The sequence below is a fragment of the Rhinolophus hipposideros genome (assembly GCF_964194185.1).
Source record: "Rhinolophus hipposideros genome assembly, chromosome: 10".
In the NCBI taxonomy this organism is placed as follows: domain Eukaryota; kingdom Metazoa; phylum Chordata; class Mammalia; order Chiroptera; family Rhinolophidae; genus Rhinolophus; species Rhinolophus hipposideros.
In genome coordinates, this window is record NC_138056.1 from 76,226,542 (window position 1) to 76,248,566 (window position 22,025).

Sequence of the window (22,025 nt, forward strand, 5' to 3'; positions counted from 1 at the left end):
GAACACGGCACCTTGAGCTGAGCTGCCGCTGAGCTCCCAGATGGCTCAGTCGGTTGGAGCCACAAGGTTGCTGGTTCGACTCCTGCAAGGGATGGTGGGCTGTGCCCCCTACAACTAACAATGGCAACTGGACTTGGAGTTGAACTGTGTCCTCCACAACTACGATTGAAAGGATAACAAATTGACTTGGAAAAAAGCCTGGAAGTACACACTGTTCCCCAATAAATTCCTGTTCCCCTTCCCCAATAATAAAAAAAAAAAAATCTTAAAAAAAATACTTTTAGCTTTTCACCATTGTGTATGATGTTAGCTGTGGGTTTGTCATATATGGCATTTATTATGTTGATGTATGTCCTCTGTTTCTCCACTTTGCTGAGAGGTTTTATCTCTCCTAAATGGATGCTGGATTTTGTGAAAAGCTTTATCTGCATCTGTTGATGAGATCATATGATTTTTGTTTTTCCATTTTGCTTGTGTGGTGTATCACATTGATTTGCAGATATTGAACCACCCTTGCATCCCAGGAAGAAAATTTCACTTGAACATGGTGTATGATCCTTATAATGTATTTCTTAATTCAGTTTGCTGATATTTTGTTGAGGATTTTTGCAGCTATATTCATCAGGAATATTGGTATATAATTTTCTTTCTTTTGTAATATTTTTGTCTGGCTTTGGAATCAGGGTAATGGTGGCCTTGTAAATTGAGGTTGGGAGCCTTCCATCCTCTTGAATTTTTTAGAATAGCTTGAAGAGGATAGGTTTTAATTCTTCTTTAAATGTTTGGTAAAATTCACCTGTGAAGCCATCTGGTCCAGGACTTTTGTTTATGGGGAGTTTTTTGATTACTGATTCAATTTTGTTAGTAGTAATTGGTCTGTTCAGATTTTCTGTTTCTTATGCATTCAGTCTTGGAAGATTGTATGTTTCTAGGAATTATTGCTTCCAGATTGTCCAATTGGTTGGCATATAATTGTTTGTAGTATTTTCTTATAATCTGCTTCTCCTCTTTCATTTCTGACTTTATTTGGTTCCTCTTTTTCTTGATGAGTCTGGTTAAAGGTTTATTAATTTTGTTTCTAAAGAACCAGTTCTTGGTTTCATTGATCTTTCATATTGTTTTTTTAAGACTGTTTTGTTCATTTCTGCTCTGATCTTTATTATTTCCTTCCTCTACTCATTTTGGTCTTTGTTTGCTGTTTTCCCCCCAGTTCTTTTAGGTTTTAGATTGTTTACTTGAGATTTTTCTTGTAAATCTGTATTGCTATGAATTTCCCTCTTAGGGCTGCTTTCACTGTGTCCTATAGATTTTGAGTCACTGTGTGTTTGTTTTCATTTGTCTCAGGTATTTTTTTATTTCTTCCTTGATCTCATTGTTAATCCATTTATTGTTTAGTAGCATGTTATTTGGCCTCCATGTGTTTGTGTGTTTTTCAGGTTTTTTTTTTTTTCCTTTCTTTTTTTGTAATTGGTTTCTGGGCAGTGAAGAAACTTGATAGGATTTCAGTCTTAAATTTATTGAGACTTGTATTATGGCCTAACATGTGGTCTGTCTTGGAAAATGTTATGTGTGCTGCTTTGCGGTGAAATACTCTAATAATATCAATTAAATCCATCTGGTCTAGTGTGTCACTTAAGGCCTCTGTTTCCTTCTTGATTTTTTTGTCTGGAAGATCTATCCGTTGAATGTCAGTGGGATGTTAAAATCCTTTATTATGACTGTATTACTGTCAGTGTTTCCCTTTATTTCAGGTAATACTTGCTTTATGTATTTAGGTGCTCCTGTGTTGGGTGCAGAAATATTTACAAGGGTTATGTCCTTCTGTTGGATTGATCTCTTTATCAGTATGAAATATCCTTTGTCTCTTTTTATAGCCTTTGTTTTAAAGTTTATTTTGTCTGGTATAAGTTTTGCTACTTCAGGTTTTTTTTTAAATTTCCATTTGCATGACATATTTTTTCCATTCCTTTACTTTAAGTCTGTCTGGGTCTTTTTATCTGAAGTGGGTCTCCCGTAGACAACATGTGTCTTGTTTTCTGACCCGTTCAGCTACTTTTTGTTTTTTGATTGGAGCATTTAATCCATTTACGTTTGAAGCAATTATTGATAGGTACATAGTTATTGCCATTATATTATTCATACTTATGTTCTCCCCTCCCCCTTCTCTTGAAGTGTTTTTAACAGTTTTTGTAATACTGGTTTGGTGGTCATGAATTACTTTAGCTTTTTCTCATCTGGGAAGCTCATTATCCCTCCTTCAATTTTAAATTATAGTCTTCCTGGGTAGAGTAGTCTTTGTTGTAGTTTCTTACTTTTCATCACTTTAAATGTTTCATGACAATCCCTTCTGGCCTGCAAAGTTTCTGTTGTGGGGTTATGGTCAACATGGTGCAACAGGGAAATGCTGTGCTTACCTTCTGTCATGACCACATCAAAATTACAACTAAACTACAAAACAACCGTCATTGATAATCACCTAAAATCTTGTTGAAGCAAAGCCCTATAACTAAGGACTTGTAGAAGAAGCCACCTCGAGACTGGTAGGAAGGGCAGAGATAAGAATGGGCTAGTCCCACACCTACATATGACCATTAAAAATTGGGAGGATTATCTCGGCTGTGGAGGTGCCACCCAGAGGAGTGAAACCTTCCAGCCCCATCCCAGTCCAGAGCTCCAGTGCCGGGGAGAGAAGTCCCCATGATTTCTGGTTGTAAAAACCAGTGGACATTGTGACTGAAAGAGATGGAGGTGGCTAAAGTCCCAGCTGTTCCTCTTAAAAAGACTGTACAAGCACTTACTCACTGACAGAATTACTGGCTCAGACCTGGGGCAGCAGCTGGAAAGGTGGCAGGGACATATGGTGGAGAACTGAGTTGCCTGGCTTAGGATGGGGGCTGCAGGGGCAGCTTTCTTCAAGATGGAGGAGGTCTTGGAGGCCATTGTTTCTTTGTTGAGCCTTCCCTCTTCTCAGCATGCAGGCACAGGTGGCCATCAGATCTTGAGTTTCCATCAAACTCGCTAAAGTCTTTCATTTGCATGGTCTGGTAATTCCAGACACTGCCCTGCCCAACTTTCTGGCACATTAAAGCTGCTTCCAGTCGCTTTTTTGTACAAACTGCTTGCCTTGGCTCATGCTGCAGATTTTCTTAGGGTTTCTCAAAGGTTCACAGAACCCAGACACGCAGCATCTGGCTTGAGCGTGTCCTCTACCTCTGGCTGAGCAGCCATAAGTCTGGCACTAACAGCAGCTGTCTTTGGTTTGCAGCTTGGCCTCTCGAGACACTTCTAAGCATGGCATGAGCCGCAGGCATCTGCAGATTTCTTTGTGGTTCCTGCTGGGTGGCCCGGGCTGTGGCAAAACTCGATCTTTAGTGGATACCCTCCAGGGTGATCCTGGGGCTGGCACCTCCAATGGCCAGCTTTGAAACAAGCTGGAGCATCGCCCAGCTGCCTTTAAGAACGACACACACAGGTGGGTTGGGCAGGCACCAGAGCCTCGCTGTGGCAGATCCTGTTCTGTTGGGTCATCCCGTGCTCCACAACTCCCATTGTAGTCTCAGCTAGACCTCACAACCAGTGAGCTCAAGGGTGAATCCCTCCTATTGACATGCAAAGAGCAACAAAGGCTCACCTACAAAAGGAGGGCACACACAACCCACACAAGCAACACATCTGGAGTGTGTGGCTCAAGTGACCAGGAAGACTGGGCCACTGAGTCCCACAGCACACCTACTACGTAATTCCACTCTGCTAAGGCTGGAAGACATAGCCTCCCTACCTAGTACATAGAAACAAACACAGAGATGCAGCCAAAATGGGGAGACAAGAAACATGTCCCAAATAAAAGAACAGAACAAAGCTTCAGAAAAAAAACTAAACAAAATGGACACAAGCAATCTACCAGACACAGAGTTCCAAACACTGGTTATCAGGATGCTCAGTGATCTCAGGAAGAACTTCAACAAAGACAGGAAACATAAAAACAGAGATAGAAAAACAGGAGAAAGAACCAATCAGAAATAAAGAATACAATAACGGAAATGAATACATTACAGGAAATCAGCAGTACATTAGATGAAGTAGAGGATCGAACCAGTGATGGAGAAGATAAGGTAGCAGAAAACACCCAGTCAGAACAGCAAAAAGAAAAAAAGAATCAAAAACATTGAAGAAAGTTTAAGGGGCCTCCCAGACAACATCAAGCGTACTAACGTTTGGATCACAGGGATACCAGAAGGATAAGAGAGAAAGCAAGGAATTGAAAACCTGTTTGAAGAAATAATGACGTACAACTTCCCTAACCTGATGAATGAAATAGATATATAAGCACAGAGAGTCCTAAACAGGATGAACCCAAAGAGGCAAACATCAAGACACATCATAATTAAAATGCCAAAGGTTATAGAGAGAGAATCTTAAAAGCAACAAGAGAAAAGCAGTTATCTGCAAAGGATCCCCCATAAGACTGTTAGCTGATTTCTGAACAGAAACTTCGCAGGTCAGAAAGGATTGGCAAGAAATATTCAAAGTGATGAAAAGCAAGGACCTACAACTGACATTACCTGGCAAAACTATCATTTAGAATCAAAGAACAGATAAAGGGCTTCCCAGACAAGAAAAAAACTAAAGGAGTTCATCACCACCAAATCAGTATGACAAGGAATCTTAGAAGGACCTCTTTAAAATGAAAAAAATAAAATAACAAATATAAATAATGAAATGGCAATAACTACATAACCTATGAACAATCACTTTAAATGTAAATGGATTAAATGCTCCAATCAAAAGATAGGGGCGTGAATGGATAAGAAAACAAGACCCTTACGTATGCTGCCTAGAAGAGACTCACTTCATTTTGAAAGATACACAAAGACTGAAAGTAAAGGGATGGAAAAAGGTATTTCATGAAAATGTCAATAAACAAATGAATGCTGGTGTAGCAATACTTACACCAGACAAAATAGACTTTCACAAGAAACAAATGAGGACTTATTAATCCCACTTCTGGGTATTTATCCAAAATACCCAGAATGCTACTTCATTCTGGGAGCGGGCTCATTCATATATTCATTGCAGCATTGTTTGCAATGATGGATGGGTCAACACTGGCTGCCTGTAGGCTGGAAAACAGCCTCTGGCAGTATGTGAGTTGGGTGGGGTGGTGTCTCAGGGAGTCACCAGTGTGGGGTGAGTGGTATTCAGCAGGTTAATGCAGAGTCAGATTTGACTCCAGTTCTGAGCCTGGGTCCACTCTGCAAAAGTCTCAGAGTACACCAACCTACCTGAGTCTCATAGATCCCAGAGAGTTGTCCAAGAATGACTGCAGCTCACGCTAACACTGGTTGCTTACCACCTGTAAAAATGCCTTTGGTGTTGAGCAAGATGGGAGTCTGCCAGGGTGGAGTGAGCAGAGCTCATCAGGCCATTCAAAATACAGATTTGGCTGTGTGGTGGGGAGGGCTCAACACAGGAAAGATGGCATCCTCCTGCTGGCTACAGGGGAGGAGAGCTTAACACAGGGACTATGGCAGCTTTCCCTGCAGCCCTCACCCTGTAGCCACACAACTCAGTCTTTCCCTATATATCTCTGGCACCTCCCGAGCTGCAGTCCCTCCCCTGGAGCACTGGATGAGTGCCTGGGAGTGAGAGAATCTGTGCGCCGGCCCTTTAAGAGGATGCCTGGGTGTCTAGCTACCTTCCATCTCACCTGGACAGATGGAATCCACTCATTTTCACAACCAGATGTTGTGGGGGCTCCTTTTCCAGCACTAGTGGTCTGGGCTGAGAAGCCCAGTTTGGGGCTGGGACCCCCTCACTCTTCAGAGGTGACCTCTGCAGCTGAGATATCCCTCTTGATTCTCGACTGCCTCATGTGGGTGTGAGACCAGTTCATTTCGTATGTCCAGCTCTCCTACCAGTCTTGAGGTGGCTTTTTTATGTCCTTAGGTATAGGACTTCTGTTTATGTGGTCTTTGGATGGTTGTCCAGGTTGACTGCTCTATAATTTATTTCTAATTTTATTGTGTTCATTGGAGGAGGCAAGCACAGTGTTTACCTACTCTGCCATTTTGACTGGAAACCCCAGCAACTAGTTTTTATTTGCTTCACCTGTTGGTTGCTTGCTTTTAAGTTTGGCAGATCAGTCTAAAATGGAGCTCTTCATAAATTCTAAAGAGCTGTATAAATGTAATGTAATGTATTAATACTGATAGTGAAAATGAGATTTTTGTTTTGTTCAGATGCAGGGCTTTTTATAGGGTGCCTAGAATGTCTCTTAATTTGTCTAAACATATAGAGTTTTAAAATGTAGGCCTTATGAAGAACATTTATTTTTCTTTATACATATACTTAGCTTCTGGCATTGGATATTGCTTTTGAAATCTAAAAGCTAGCTCATAGGTAAATAAACTATTCTTGTAAACATTAAAAAAGTAAAACGTCTTATGTCTTTTTTTAAAAAGTGCTTTTATTTTTGAAATAAAAGCTTACTGGAAATTTTTTGGTATTGGTGTGTGGGAGATAATTTGTGCTTTCCATTGTTTCTGGGAAAAGCTGTCTGTGATGTAAAAGGTAAAATGGCTAGTGGACTTTTTATTAGATGCTTGCCTTGTGCCATTCGACTCTGGACATTTTTTTCCCATTTTTCCTTTGAGAATTTTGTTTTCTAAATTTCATTGTTGCAGTTTGTCTTAACCTTGTGTAGCCTTTGTATATTCTCTGTTACCTATACTTTTAAAACATTTTGCTATGGCCCTACTGTGACTTTAATCATGACTTATTCTCCCAGATTCTCCATGGGAGCATGAATGCATAGAAAAGATTGATGTAGATTATCAGACTTATTATTTCTGTTTATGAGTCAGTCTGAAGATCAGAGATTTTTAGTGGGTGCCTTTTTGATATCCCAGAGCTTTCTCTTTACCCCTTTACTACAGTTCTGGCCCTATGTAGACTTGGGGACCTATTTATTTTATCTCTCCATCTCTGAATTTGGATATAGAATATTAAAATGGTTGGTTATCCTTCAACCCACAGATCTCCCTCCTTTTTAACTGTTCCTCTTTGGGCCACACAAAATAAGACTTCTTATGAAGGTAACTGACTTCACCTCAAGGGTCTAGCTTCCTTGAGGGCATTTTAGTAAGTGCACTGTGTAGTGGTCATTATTAACTGATCTCTGTCCTCTTTGACCCTCAGCCTGTCTCTTGGAGCCTCAGAAGTTTTGATGTCTCTCAGATATTTTATCTGCTTAGGCTGTTGCCTCACTACTTTATATACTAACGATTTCTGCCTTCACAGATAGTTTAGTCCAACACTACTCGGGAATGCTTTAAATTCATATTTCTTTATAGGAAATGAAGATGAAACATATGGGTCATACTAGCCTATGTTAAAATACAATGAGGAAGGTATTTGGTACTAGTTTTCCTGTTATGAAACATATTTAGTAAAAGGAATAAATGTATGTTTAGCCTTGCTCTTTTCTTCCTGTTTAGTATACATGCATTTGGAAAACCTAGAAAAAGCAAATAAGCATGAAGAAGACAGAAGTATCCACTGGACCCTCAACTGCTGCCTTTTCCCTGTGGAAAACTTGACTCTCCCTAATGTTTGATTAATTTCTAATTGTTCTTTAGTTCTCAGCTCTTAGATGTCATTTCCTCAGGGCAGTTTTCTTGATTCCTAGACTACATATAGTAGAGCTGTCCGTTTTGTGTTCACATACTGTATGTCTACTGTAATACTCATACCAGTTTATTGTTATTCACTGGTTTTAATGTCTGTCCCTACTAGTCTATAATCTCTGTGACAGCCAGAACAATGTTTTATCACTCTGTTTCAGTGCCTGGCATAGTGTGGCCCCTTAATTTTTAAACATGTATGAAGTAACTTAAAACTTTCAACAGTTTTGATTTATTTTGTACTTTTCTATGTGTTTGTCTAAAAATAAAGACACACACATTTATATACTTCTGTAAAGGTATTACACTGGCGTTTCACATTATGTGTAGGAGTGGAGTTTCGAAATCGACATGTGAGGTAAAAATTGCCATTTCGTCTTTATAGTACAGCACAATAAGTCAACAAAGTCAGTGTTTCCCTCCTCCATTTAGTGATAAAATTCTGCTTCCATACAGTGGTTTTCAGTCTCTCTAGTAGAGGCATTCAAGATCCTTCTGAACCAGACTCTAATGTACCTTTCTAGCAATCGTTATGCTATTTATATACACTGGCTTTGGTTGAGTTTCTCCTATTCTAAGTTTGCTTTGTATTTTTCCTTTGTTCATTCTTCCCCTTTGAGATACCTTAGCTTTTTCCTTTCTATCCATTTTCAAGACCCACCTCAAATTCCATCTGCTATGATTCTTTTCTGTTCTGCTCTGGCTAACCCTGAATGGTCTCTTTTCACTTCTCAGTTCATGGCATTTTATTGCCCATTGTCCTTTGATATTGACTCATTTACCATTTTGGGGCTTTTTCTTGAATCTCTTGCTTTTGTGTGTGTTTGTCTTCTTTAGTCAACTAGATTGTTAGATTACTGAAGACAGGGACATTCATCTTCTATTTCTTTGTGTCCTTCACTGTTATCCCTGGCACGGTTTCTCAGTAAATAGTTTATTTGGTTAACTATAAAAACTTGCCTCTCATATTTTATAGCATGAACCCTGAAGAGAGTGCTTTGAGATTACTTTTTCTTTTGTGTCTTTAAAATTTAGTTTCCACAAATACCCAATTCCAGTCTGTTTTACTATTTGCACATAATAGCTGACACTAAGGTATCAGAAATCTGTATTCAAGTAGCATAAGAAGCTTAAGTTACCATGGGTGTCTTGTGGCCTGCTTATGTAGAAATTTCTGATGGTGTAGCTCGAAATAAGATTTTCGGTAAGGGAAAAGAAGTCCACAGATTGGAGGCAAGTTTTTCACCTGGGTAGAGATCCATGTCTTGTAAGTCAGATCTCCAGGAAGAGGATTAGATTTCCTTAATGTACAGGGTCCACGTTTCTTAAATGCCTAGTTTTATTACAGCATGCTGGTGGCTTGAATGAGAAATTGTCTCCTTGCTATAGGTAGAGAGCTATTTAAGAAATTCTTTTTCATTGATTTGTTTCTTAAGGATCCAGATCTTGCATTTGGTATAACCTCAAAGTCACTAGGAATTATAACTAGCGATGAAAATTTTAAAAGTGTTCAGAGCCCCAGTTTTCTGTTGTCATAGAAGTTAAAAAAAATGGTATTCTTAATATTTACTAATTAGGTGAACTTACTTACATATTACCTTTTCATCAAACTGTTAAAATATATAATGCAGATTGCATTGATGTGGAAGAGATTTTGTTTGTTTTTTGTTCAGGTATAAAGAGGATGGTGAAGCTTTATTAATTTTGCTCCCCTCGGAAGAAAAAGGGATGGTGCAGCAGCTTCTCCAGAAGAAAGTGCCTGTGAAGGAAATCAAGTAAGAACTACTTGGTGCCTTGATGTTATTGTTAGGATAATGAAGGCATGAAATTATTGTGTTAATTATGTATACCTGATTCCCTCCTCCCTCTAATCTATTCTGCTGTCTGGTTTGTGACTTTTTAGTTTTTTCAGAAGACTGTTAATGGAAAAAGAGAACTTATTGGTCTTAGGAGGCACTGATGGTTGAAAGGATTAAACGTCTTGGATAAAATTTTTTAGGGTTGTCTGTCCATTTCATAGGGGTTTGCTCCTATGTTATTGAAGATATTTAGATTGAGTGTCAGCAGAATTGATCAGTCTCACTTGTATTTGGGCCTTTGAAACATCCTGGCTTTTATTTGGAGGAATATAATTGGGAAGGTTGTTTAATTGGGCTGGCATGGGAAAGGGTTTAGATGAAACAAGATTGGCTGTGAGTTGGTAATTGTTGTCTGAGTGAAAATTTTCTACTTTTGTATATTTTGAAAAAATTTTTTACAATTATAAAAAGTAAAAACCACCTTATCCATTACCACTTATCATCACCCCAGCTTTTCAGGAACAAAGCAGTTCAGTCTAAAATCAGGAAAACCTAGACCCTTGTAAGAATTTCATTCTTTCCTGTGGCCTTCCTGGGCGGAATTTAAGTAAGAATTCTTTTTTATATTATGCCTAATATCCAGGTAAGGAAGACAATATTAATATCCCTTGGCTAGTTGTTTGTTTGAAGTTGGTTTTATGATATTTGGCTGAAAAACGGGAATACACAAATGACATTAGATTTCATTTATTTCATTTCATTGATGATCATTCTCCCATGAGAGGCCACTTTCTAACTTTATAGACTTAAGTACCAATGCTAATTGTGGTGTTAACCTTAGTATCTTTCACTCACTCAGCATGGGATGTTTAGAAAAGATGTTTGATCTTTCATTTCTTTTTCCTGCATCATTCATTATGCAAGAGAGTCAAATTTATGTCTAGTGTAATTTTAATCTAAGCTGGCTCATAGATGAGAAATAATGTTACAGATTTTAAAATACTGAGGAAAATAGTGTACTATTTTCAGTTTCTAAAATTGAGAAGTCTTAATTTAACCTTTATCTTTTTGTTACAAAGAATCAATCCAGAAAAGCTTATAGATGTCCAGAAAAAATTGGAATCGTTTTTAGCTCAAGATCAAGATTTAAAAGAAAGAGCTCAAAGGGTAAGTTATTTTTGAATTGGGTACCTTCATGGAATAGAGCACATAATAAAGTTAAATTTCGTCATTTTCTGCTACCTCTAGTAGGTTGCATGGCAATGCGTCAGATAGGGTTTCCAGGCGGGAATTTCCATCTGTTCTCAGGAATTTTTTTCGCTTTCCCCTTCCCGAATCCCGAGATATAAACTGTTTTCTGTTCTCCACGATGAATTGTTTCCACAAAGTGACGATCGATTATACCAATCACCTGGGTTCAAGGAGCCAATTTTCCCGATTTCCTGACCAACTTTTCTCGGGATTTGGGAACGGAAGAGTGAAAAAAATTCCCGAGAATGGGTGGGAATTCCCATCCAGAAACCCTAGTGATAAATAGGAAAATGTCTAAGATACATTGTGAGTACTACGCTTATTTCCCATTGTGGGTATTACTGGGTTCAAAGAACCTATTTTCCCGATTTCCTGACCAACTTTTCTCAGGATTCGGGGATGGTAAAGCGAAAAAGATTCCTGAGAACTGGCGAGAATTCCTGCCTGGAAACCCTAGCTTCAGATATTCAAGTAGTATAATTTTCAGATAAGTTTAACTTCTTCTTTAACTTTAAAAAAATTATATATTTCTTATAGTAACCTGGGAAAATGTTTATTACTTGTCCATAGAAAATATTCTTAAAGATGATTTTTAAGTGCATAGTGGCCTGATTTCTAATATACTTGAAAAAGTTATCAACTTTTGGTTTCTTCGCTAAAGTTACTATGACGCCTGACTGCACTTTCTTGACTATAAGACTAATGTCTTAATCAGTATCTCTTCTTATATTAGCTTAAATTTTTAGAAAGCATAATACTTACTAAATTGTCTTTAGGAGTGAGATTTTAATCTATAAATGTGACTTATATAAATGTGATTTATAGATTTTAATCTATAAATCTATAAATGAGATTTTAATCTATAATGTTCCCAAATTACCTTTCTGGACTTAGAAATTCTCTTGATTGGCAAATACACAAAGAAGTGTCACTTTTAGTTAAACTTATTTTAGTTCTTGAGAGTACCCAGCAATAGATTCTTTAGGAAAGGAAGATGAGAAATTAATGTTCATTGTGCTTACAGCTGTCCAGTCTTTGAATTGACAAGTATTTGAATTGCTGTTATAAAGCTCTTCATTTTCACCACTTATATTTTATATTTTTGTTATATTTAACTTATATTGTAGTTATGACATCTACATATGCCATTTATATCTGTACTTAATCATAACACATCAACAAATTGGGTTTCATTTCAGTAGATAGATGAAGTGGGAGGAAGAAAATAGAGGGGATATGGAAAAAGCATCCTAAGTAGATAGAAGATTATGGGCAGGAAAACAGTAGTCAGGGTTTTATGTTTTGGTTTTGAAATTTAATATTTTCAGCAAAGCAGATTTAAAGAGCAGACCTTACATTTAAAAAAATTAACTTATATTTTATCAAGTTATTGCTGTGCTTAAAATAACATGATGAAAACTAAAAGTTGAATGCTTGTTATGTGCTATGTACTTAGCCATGACATGACTCTTATGTGACAGTTTGTGCACTATTTTAATCTTCCCAACAACCTATGAGGTAGGTGGTTCTGATTTGATTCTATAGATAAGTAAATAATACCTTGAGAAAATTAAAAATTGTCCAGGGTCCTGGAGCTATTAAGTGGCAGACCTGAGATTCAGATTCAGATCTGACTTTCTTCAGAACTTACATGATACATCAGGAGAAATTAATTCCACAATAAAAGAAAACCAAGTGATGAACTATACAAAGTTGGACTTTTATAAGCTCATTTCATCTGAAATCTAATGAAAAGGGCCTTTAAACAAAATTTTGGGGGGGGCATATATTTGGGCTTGTAAACATTTGTGTGCATGTTTTGTCTGGCAGACATACTTTAAGCTAGGAGTTAAATCTTTGTTCTAGAAGTTTTGGAAATAGTCTGCCCATTTAAAAATAATATACATGAATTCTGTTATGTTGTAACTTACTGCATACCTATATAGTCAGTTATAAATCAGGAAATGTGAAACATTGGAAGGATATTGTTTCATTGGTTTGTGCATGCAACAAATGAGCCTTCCAGAACAAAGATTATAGAATGGCACATTGAAATAAATGATGTGATTTATTGGGTTTCACGCATGGTTTAGCAGACTCACTAACTGTATTGCCAGCAGCAGCAAGCTATCTAGTTTCATAGAAGTGATTTTCTAGAGTTTTATTATAATCTGGATAGAACAAGGACGATAAGCAACTGTGATGATTTCTCCTGGGTGATTGTAGGGGGAAAATTATCCTTGAACTGGAGCCATTCATTGTTCATACCTTGGTAGACAGAGAAAATGGTTTGGAGATTAGTGTAAATGGTTTGAAGAAAGGATTTTCATATAAAGTTAGAGAAAATGTGAAGTTCAGAAATACAGCAATGGGAATTAAATATATTTTACAGAAATTATTTTTAAAATAGAAAAATAAAAATGCTTACTTAGATGTTTCATAATCTTTGTTGCCTGATTGTTTTACAAACTGACAAAGGATCAGGACCATGTTTAAATTTTGGTTTGTATAGCTCTTGGCATAAACATAGCTTTTTTTTTTTTTTTTTTAATACAAACAGAAGAAAAATACCAGTTGATGGTGACAAATAACTTTGAAATTAGGATGATGATGAATTACTTGAAATGGAAAAAGAAAAGCTTTAGGAATAAATTTGTTCCTATTATGATTTTATTAGCTTATAGTAAAATCTTATTTTTGTAGAAAACTTGTCCTTTGACTACTACAATAATAATTATTACTAATAACTAGGATTTATTGGTATTTACTGTATTCCAGAAAATATACCCAAGTATTTATATGCGTTTTCTCATTTAATTCTCATAGTACTCTAAGTAGAAGGTTCTATTGTCTCTGTTTGATATATGAGGGAGCTGAAAGAAACAAGAAACCTGCTTAGCTAGTAAGATATGGAGCTCAGATTATCATCCATGTTATTCCAAAGCCTGTGTTTTTCCCCATTGTATAGTAATATTGCAACTGGATCATATTAACTTCTAGCTTTTTGAGAAGCTATTGAATTGGCTTGATGGAATCAAATTTAAAGTCTTTTAAAAAAATTATTTATTTATTTATTTTAAATCTTTTTAAATATTGCAGTTCTAAAAAGGCAGTTGTTTTTGCTTTTGTGGAATAGAGATATACTCAACTATTTTTGAGTTTTTTAGATAAAAGTTGAAGTTATCCATTTGGTTAATTTTCTTTTATCTTGCTCTACATTCATTTTTTATTTCTATTATATTTAAACCTTTTACTTTTACAGTGTTTTGTCTCCTACATACGTTCAGTGTATCTGATGAAGGATAAAGAAATATTTGATGTGAGCAAGTTACCTATATCTGAATATGCCCTGTAAGTATTCATATTATAGTTTTAATAGTGAATCCTCAAAGTTAGAGGGAATTTATTTGAAATCTGGTTCTGAGAGTCCTAGTTTAAGTCACTCTGCCTTACAGTAAAAGAAGCTGTTAAAGATCTGCAGAGAAAAAGATTCTTGTATAAAGTGTGGAAAACTAGTTGAATGTTCAATTCTTGTTATCAGGAAGAAGTTTCTTGTAAGTATAAATTCCTTAAGGTTACATGACAGCTTCCTGTAGTTTGGTCTGAAAGGAGATGCAGAGCAATTGATAAGCATCCTTTGAAATCTTTATATGTCTGTAGTCTTCTTATTCTCCAAAACGCTGGCCTAGATTACCATGGACAGTTCTTTTTATGCTTTGGATACAGGTCTCTTCATCAGTTCTTTCCTTCTTTTAGGTTGGTTTCCTATACTGCTTATTGCCTGAATATTCTTTGTGTCTTGGTGTTTCTTACAGATACTCACAGTTACCATGGAAGATGTCCCTGTTTAGTAACTGAGGTCACTATTATATGAAAATAGAACTGTTGGTCTTGTTTTGGCTTAGTATGTGAAGGATTTTTTTCTAACTTTTTCAGCTATAAAGGAGGAGTGCCCATTTTTTAATGGAGTCCTACCTGTGGGAAAAACATTGACAAAAGCCTTTGAAGCACCCTTGAGTGTAATCATACTTTGAATTTCAGCATAAAATTTCCCAGTCTGTGATGAAATATGTACTTTCAAGGCAAGGTCTGTATATTGGCCTGCTCTCCAGGAATTTGAGTGCCTTTACCTTTAAATTGAGCCTAATGAAAACTTGTATCTGGGTCAGTTGCTGCTTTCCATTCTTCATGTTTTAGATTGCAAGTTTAGTATAATAGGTAATTTGTCAATTATAGCATTTTAGAGCCATTTAAATGCTGGATAACTGACTGGGTAATGGATGGAAAACCACATGCCACAGATAACATGTTTTTGTTCATTTGTTTGTTTATGTAACAGTTACTAGTTTTACCATTCGGAATATGAATCGTGGTTTAGGTTATTAGCTGAATTTTGTGCTCCGTGAAGCTCCGTGAAGAAGTTCTATCCTGGTTTTCTGAGTGACTTAGCTGAGATATTAGAAAACAGGGGAAGCACAGGTCTTTGACACTGCAGGGCCATATTTAGGTGGCATTTTATTGCTACAGATGCCAGGAAATCTCATCTGTTTTAGTTGAAAACCTTTGCTTTTTATTGGTGATGCTTAGAGAAGGCAGAAAGTTAACTTTCGAGCCTAAATGATTGATGCAGTTTAATTTGGTCTTTTCAGTTGGATGTTTAGATGTGTAATTTCCTTTAGAAGGCTTTGATACCTAAAGCAGTCCTATGAATGTAGGATATAATAAAGGCTTAAAAATTATTTTGCTAAAGAAACATGTTTTGAATACCTGATATGTACAGTTCATAGTGCAAGGTGTTAAAATTATAGATGTGTAGTATGTACTCCCAACTTCTAGTAGCTCCAAGTTTTAGTAGCTGAGAAAGACATATAAATGTAATGTCACACATTGAGAGAAATGCTCTGATGAGTTTGTAATCCTAATCTGTAGCCCCCATAACAGTAATATTGGCTGCCTATGTGCCAGGCACTATTTTAAGTGCATTGTATCTATGAACTCATTCTATTCTTACAACAACCCTATGATGCAGGTTCTTTTATCATACCATTTTGCATATGCGAGAACTGAGGCATAGAGAAGTCAAATAACATCCTTCGATCACATGGCTAGTAGGTGACAGCCAGGATTTAAACCTTAATAGTCCTGTTTCTGAATCTACACATTATCATTATATCTCTCAGTTTCTGTGAATCATGACTGATAAGAAAAAGGCAGTGGATCTATGTTGTAATGTTAGCTGTTTATTATAGCAGGCCTTGCTGTAACAGTTTATTTCTAATCCATCAGTGGGAACTTAGAAGATGGGAAAGACTTGATCATAAGGGAATTTGGGTCTTAGAAGAAGAAGATAATTTTTTCTTGTTCTCTAGTTTAAAATGCCTTTTTTTTATAGAAGTGATTATGTCGTATTATGTGTCTCAGAAGTGAGGACAGTGATACTGGAGTTTGGTCTTTGCAGAGAACTATGTCCTTTCATGGCTATGTCTTTTCCAACTATAGTATTTACATTTTACAGTGTTCACATATAGGTAGTTCATCAGATCTCTACAACTGTGGGGTAGGTCTGGTAGGTATTGTTATCCTATGTTTGAGGAAGTTAAGGCTGAGAGTAAAACTGGAAATAGGCAGAGCTAATATTTGAAAAGTTTCTTTGTTTCTGGTCTTGTGCTCTTTATTTTATAACATGTTAGCCTCTCAATGAAAAACGGGGTATTTTCAGTGTTTTCTGACAGGTATTCAATATATGTCGGCTTGCTTTTTGGATCATTTAACCCATCAAGATTTTGTATCATAGAGGAACATTTTCTTGGGGAAAAAAAAGCTCTAAAAATAGATCTCAAGTCTTGAGAAACTGTTTCATAATACCCATAAATGCACCATCAGTATATTGAGATAACTATTTTTGTTTTATCTATTTAAGGTCTCTTGGTCTTGCTGTGGCACCACGGGTAAGATTTCTTCAGAAAATGCAGAAACAACCCATCAAAGAATTGGTAGTGAGCCAAGATAATAAAGTAAGTGAGCCAAGGGCTCCCTCCCTCACCAATGATGAAGTGGAAGAATTTCGAGCCTACTTCAATGAGAAAATGTCTATCCTTCAGAAAGGTGGGAAAAGACCAGAAGGGACAGAGTATGGACTGACTAATGGCATTAGTGATGAAGAGGAAGAAGAGAAGGAAGATGAAGAAGAAATGGAAGAGAAACTGGGAAAATCAAAAGGGTCTCAACCTCAGTCTGTCGCTAGCACTGAGGAATCACAGAAGAACAAGGAAGCTGCTGTGCAGTGCCTGGACAGAGGTGACGAGGAGGAGGAGGAGGAGGAGGAAGATGGGCTTGGTGCTGATTTCTTTAAGGTGAAGCGGCACAATGTGTTTGGGTTGGACCTTAAAGAGAATAAAGCATCACAGGTAAGTGTACTCCCAGTGGAGGGTCTTCTGTTATTTCTCACCACTTCCTACTGTGTGCTACTTGTTGCCTTTGGGGAACTATGGGAAAGCGAGAACTAGGAGAAATTTGTAGAATGACTCTTTTCGGTGAACTCTCCCTTTTTCTCCATATTTAGAGATGGAATAGGTGCCAAAGAATTCTAACTTTTCATAACTTTGGGAACTCTATAAGGTTGACAGCTTTAATCTTCTCATTTACTGGAATTCTGATGCATGTTTTTAAAGTAGCCAGAGTCATGATTATGGCGTTTAAGGAACGTGTGGGGTTCCATGGTTTATGGTGTGAGGATCCTTCATTGTGAATCTTAGCATATTACTTTGTTATTTAAATCATTACAAATGTTTCTTACAACAATTGAATCTCTCTAAACATGCATTTTACTTTTAATGAAATATTTTCATGTGGGCACCAATCCAGTATTTCAACTAGAAAGCCAGCACTCCTTTTTAAAGGTCACTTAGGAATATTTATTCAGTTTCATGTAGATTCTTTGTTTCTCTGAGGTACCTGCTAGGGGGAACAAAAGAGAGCAGCTGTTTTCTGGGGTACTTGTTAGGTGCAAAATGAATGTGTTTTTCTCCCCCACCTTCTCTTATTTCCCTTCCTGTTTGTATGCCTTTTATTCTTGATCATTTCTTTAAAGAGAATTGAATGAAAAATGAAAGCACACTCTTTTCTTTCCACAAAGTTTGATACAATTCTAAGACTCACATAGGAAATACTAAATTTTGAACCATGAAACTTGGATAGGTGTTCCTTTAAGTAACTAAATACAAATTTTGGAAGGGTAGCAAACGTACTTATCGAGCACTTAATTATATTAGGAATTTTCTAAACATTATCTCATTTGGTCCTTGACTAAACGTATGAGGTAGGTACTATCTCTTTATACAGGTAACGGGGGAAAAACCTGAGACACAGAAACAGTAAAATAGTGAGCCGCACAACTTGCTACTGCACAGTTGGAATGTGAACCTAGGTATTCTGAGTTTGGTATCTGTGGTCTTGACTAATAATCTGCTATTTGAAGTCTGGTTTATCAGTTTCTCTTATGGTTGATATATTTTGTGTTATATCTGATAAATCTGTGGTTAATCCAAGGTCACAAAGATTTTTCTCATATTTTCCTTTAGAGGTTTTAGGGTTTAGAGCTTAAATTTAGGGCAAGGGTTCATTTCAACTTAATTTTTATGTGTGGTGTAAGGTAAGTTTGTTTTGTTTTTTTTTTCCATGTGGATGTCCAGTAGGACTGGTAGGTACCATTTGTTAAATACTGTATTTTTCCCATTCAGTTACCTAACCTTCTGTTGAAAGTTAGTTGACCATGTATGTATGTGTAGGTTTCAATTCTGTCTATATCGCTATCCTTTCACCATAACACCTGTCTTGATAATGTAGCTTTTTAATAAATCTCAAATTGGGTAGTGTGAGTCTTCCAACTTGTTATTTAAAAAAAAAAAAGTTTTGGACTTTTTTTGGATCATTTCATTTTCATGTAAGTTTTTGAATCAGCGGGTTAATTTACACAAAAAAAAACTCACTAGTCTTTTCATTGAGATTGCATTGAATCTGTAAATCTATTTGGGGAAAATTGACATCTTCATATTGAGTTTTCTGATTCATGAATATGACGTATCTTTGCATTTATTTAGACCTTCTTTACTGTGTTTTAGCATTGTCTTATAGTTTTAAGCATGCATATCTTGCACATATTTTGTTAGATTCATCTTTTACCATTTAATAGTTTAATAGTTCTTTTACCATTTAATATTATAAATGGTAGTTTTAACGTTTCAATTTCCAGTTCTATTGCCAGTATATAGAAATACAATTTAATTTTGTATACCAATCATTCTAAACTGACCTATTAGTTCTAGTGGCTTTTTTTTCTTTTTTGAGATTCTTTGTGATTTTCTCTGTAGGTGGTCATGATGTTTATGAATGAAGATTCTTTCTTTCCAATCTGTTTGCCTTTTATTTCATTTTCTTGATTACACTGTAGGTTGAATGGCAGTGGCGAGAGTGGACATTGTTGTCTTGTTCCTGATCTTACAGAGGGCAAGCATATTCAGTCTTTTACCATTACACTGATGTTAACTATAGGTTTTTATAAATGCCTTTATCAGGTTTAGAAAGTTCCATTGTATTAGTTGGTTTAGTGTTTTTATCAGAAATGAGCAGTGAATTTTGTCAGATGCTTTTTCTGCAGCTGTTAAAGGGAGCATATAGTTGTTCTGTTGATTCATTGATTTTCTAATCTTGAACCAACCTTAAATTCCTGTGATAAACTTCACTTAGTCAGTCCCTTTATCTATTGGAGGATTCTGTCTGCTAATATTTTGTTAAGGGTCTTTGCTTCTGTGTCATGAGGGATATTGGTTTATAGTTTTCTTGTAATGACTTTGGGAACGTGACACATTTTAAAAGCTTTTGATATATTTTGTCAAACTATTCTACAGAGAGGTCATATTGATCATTGTCCCACCGGTTTTCTATGTCTGGGCCCATTTACTCATACCAACATGTTTTTACTGTTTTGAAAAAAAAAATTAGTAAGAAATGTTGTCTTAACTGTTTGAGTTGTTCTTTCTTTGGTTCTGTTATTGAACATTTTTCATTTATTTTAGGTATATAATTCCTGTGTATGTGGATTACTTATGTTTTTCTCTGTTATGATACTGATCTCATTCCTGTTGCTTTCCAAGATGTCCTTAATCATTAGTTACTGTCCCTGGCTTTTAACTTTCTTTATAGCCTGTGTCACACTGAATTGTTTGCCTGCTTTCTTTACCAGATTCTGAATTCCTTGAAATTAGTGTCTTACTGACCAGTATGTGTTCCGGACCTGGTACAATGTCTAGCTCCTGTTGCAAATTTCACAAATTTTTTATGAATGAATGAGTGAATTATTGAATTTCTTATTCTTTCACTTTGTTTTGTTTGCTGTGAATTATATAGACTTTATATACTCGTATGTAGGATTTATTCTTATAAATCTGTATTTTGAAACTATGTAAGAATTACCTGTTTGACGTACAGTGATTCAAAAGGTGTTGTTGAAGTTTCTATAAACATGAGCATAAATACGTTATTTAACTCTAAATGATGTACCTTTGCAGGTCAAGCTTTGTAATTTAGATAGTAAATGAAAGTATCTATAGTAATGATGTAAAATTCTAAGAATACATTTGCATGGTATTCTATATAAAGTTCCAACTTTAAAATACCTGCATAATTTTTTTATTATAGTAAATTGGAAGTATTATGGCATATGTGTCAAATATGAGGAACATTTTGGTGTAGTAAGTAGGATTCTGAGATGTTGATAGAGGAATGTTTTTCTCTTTCTTCCTGCACATTCCCTAGTACTACTGTGTTTCCCCGAAAATGAGACCTAACTGGAAAATAAGCCCTAGCATGAGTTTTCAGTATGACATCCCCTGAACATAAGCCCTAATGTGTCTTTTGGAGCAAAAATTAATATTAAGACCCGGTCTTATTTTCGTGGAAACATGGTATATATGAATAGTAGAGTTGAAATTATTGGTTCTTTAGCTGAAATAGAAATAGAAAGGCTTACTGCCTTTTTTTTTTTGCTTCACCTACTCTTGTCAACTTTGTGTTTTCAATTTGTACGCAAATTATCATCTTTTTGGTTCTTTATCATGTTTTCAAGGCATTTGGTTTTGAGTGTGATTTTGCATCCACAATCTCAATCAGCTTTCCCTTTTAGCCTTTGTTTCTTACATTTTGTATTTTATTAATAGTATTGTATTGCAGCCATCACTCACCGCAGGCTGCTCTTTTTGTTTACTTATTTTTAAGGATAGGTCTAATAAAGTAATGAGAACCAACAAACCATACACACAATGGGAAGCACTACTATCATTTACACATGTTAAGTGAATATATTCCCCTTGGGAGACTTAAGAACTTTTTCAGACACTGCTTGCTTTTGTCAAATATTTTTGTTTCTGTTTCAGAAATTGTTTTTAGGGACAAAAAAACCAGACACCTAAGCAAACTGGTTTCATTATGTATATCACAGGCTATAATCTTTGTCTTATCTTTTTGTTTTGCCCTCTTGGAAAAGGGAGATTTGTTAAACTCATCTGAGGCTTGGAGCTAGTGGGAACACCTTGGATTGTAGATTACGTGGAATTTATTTAATAATAACATCATTGCCATCAATAAAAATAATATTTATTTGGTGTTTTATCATATTCTACCGAATACTTTTCTCATAAGTTCTTTGTCTTCAAGGCAGGAAAGGTACATGCATCTAAAATTTTCCAAAGTCACAGTGGTAGAATTACTACTCAAACCCATCTCTGATGCCAAATCACATTCTCTTTCTACTGTTTCCTACCTTAATTGGGTGCAGTTTGCTTTCTGTAAATGGGTAATGTCAGTGTAATTGATAACACTGTATATAATTTTGGTCTACCTATTGTGTGCAGGCACTTGGAATTGATATATTTACTTCTTTAGACTTGGGCATGAATAAAGAACAGAGGTACTGAGTGCCAGGTGTAAGTGATGTGTTCTGGAAGACTGCCTTGTCACAGTCCTTTTTTATTTGACAGTATCAAAATATTGATAGAAAAGTAGAAGTCCTTGGCAATGGAGAAGGAATCCTGAGTGATGGAGCAATAAGAGGGATGGGAAGGAAAGAGCCCAGCTGGGGTGATCAGGCACTAAGACAGTAAGAGAATTTTGGTTGACCTCTGAAGAGACTTATATTTTGGCTAGTTTTATTGGCTGTTGGATGGCTAGTTGACCTCCAGGGAAACGGTGTTAGAGACGTGAATGTATAATTCAAATGATTAAATTGCAAATGATTTAG

At 36.2% G+C, this 22,025-nt stretch overlaps 1 protein-coding gene across 2 annotated transcripts in view; it reads left to right on the top strand.

The window, feature by feature from the left end:
- DDX10 (DEAD-box helicase 10) overlaps positions 1 to 22,025 on the top strand; it is a 276,044-nt gene that overhangs the window by 52,053 nt on the left and 201,966 nt on the right. For both annotated transcript variants that reach the window (XM_081063872.1, XM_081063873.1), the window contains exons 10-13: positions 9,356 to 9,457; positions 10,561 to 10,648; positions 13,995 to 14,083; positions 16,653 to 17,139. In XM_081063872.1, coding sequence (XP_080919998.1) covers positions 9,356 to 9,457; positions 10,561 to 10,648; positions 13,995 to 14,083; positions 16,653 to 17,139 — 766 coding nt within the window. The remainder of the gene's footprint in view (positions 1 to 9,355; positions 9,458 to 10,560; positions 10,649 to 13,994; positions 14,084 to 16,652; positions 17,140 to 22,025) is intronic.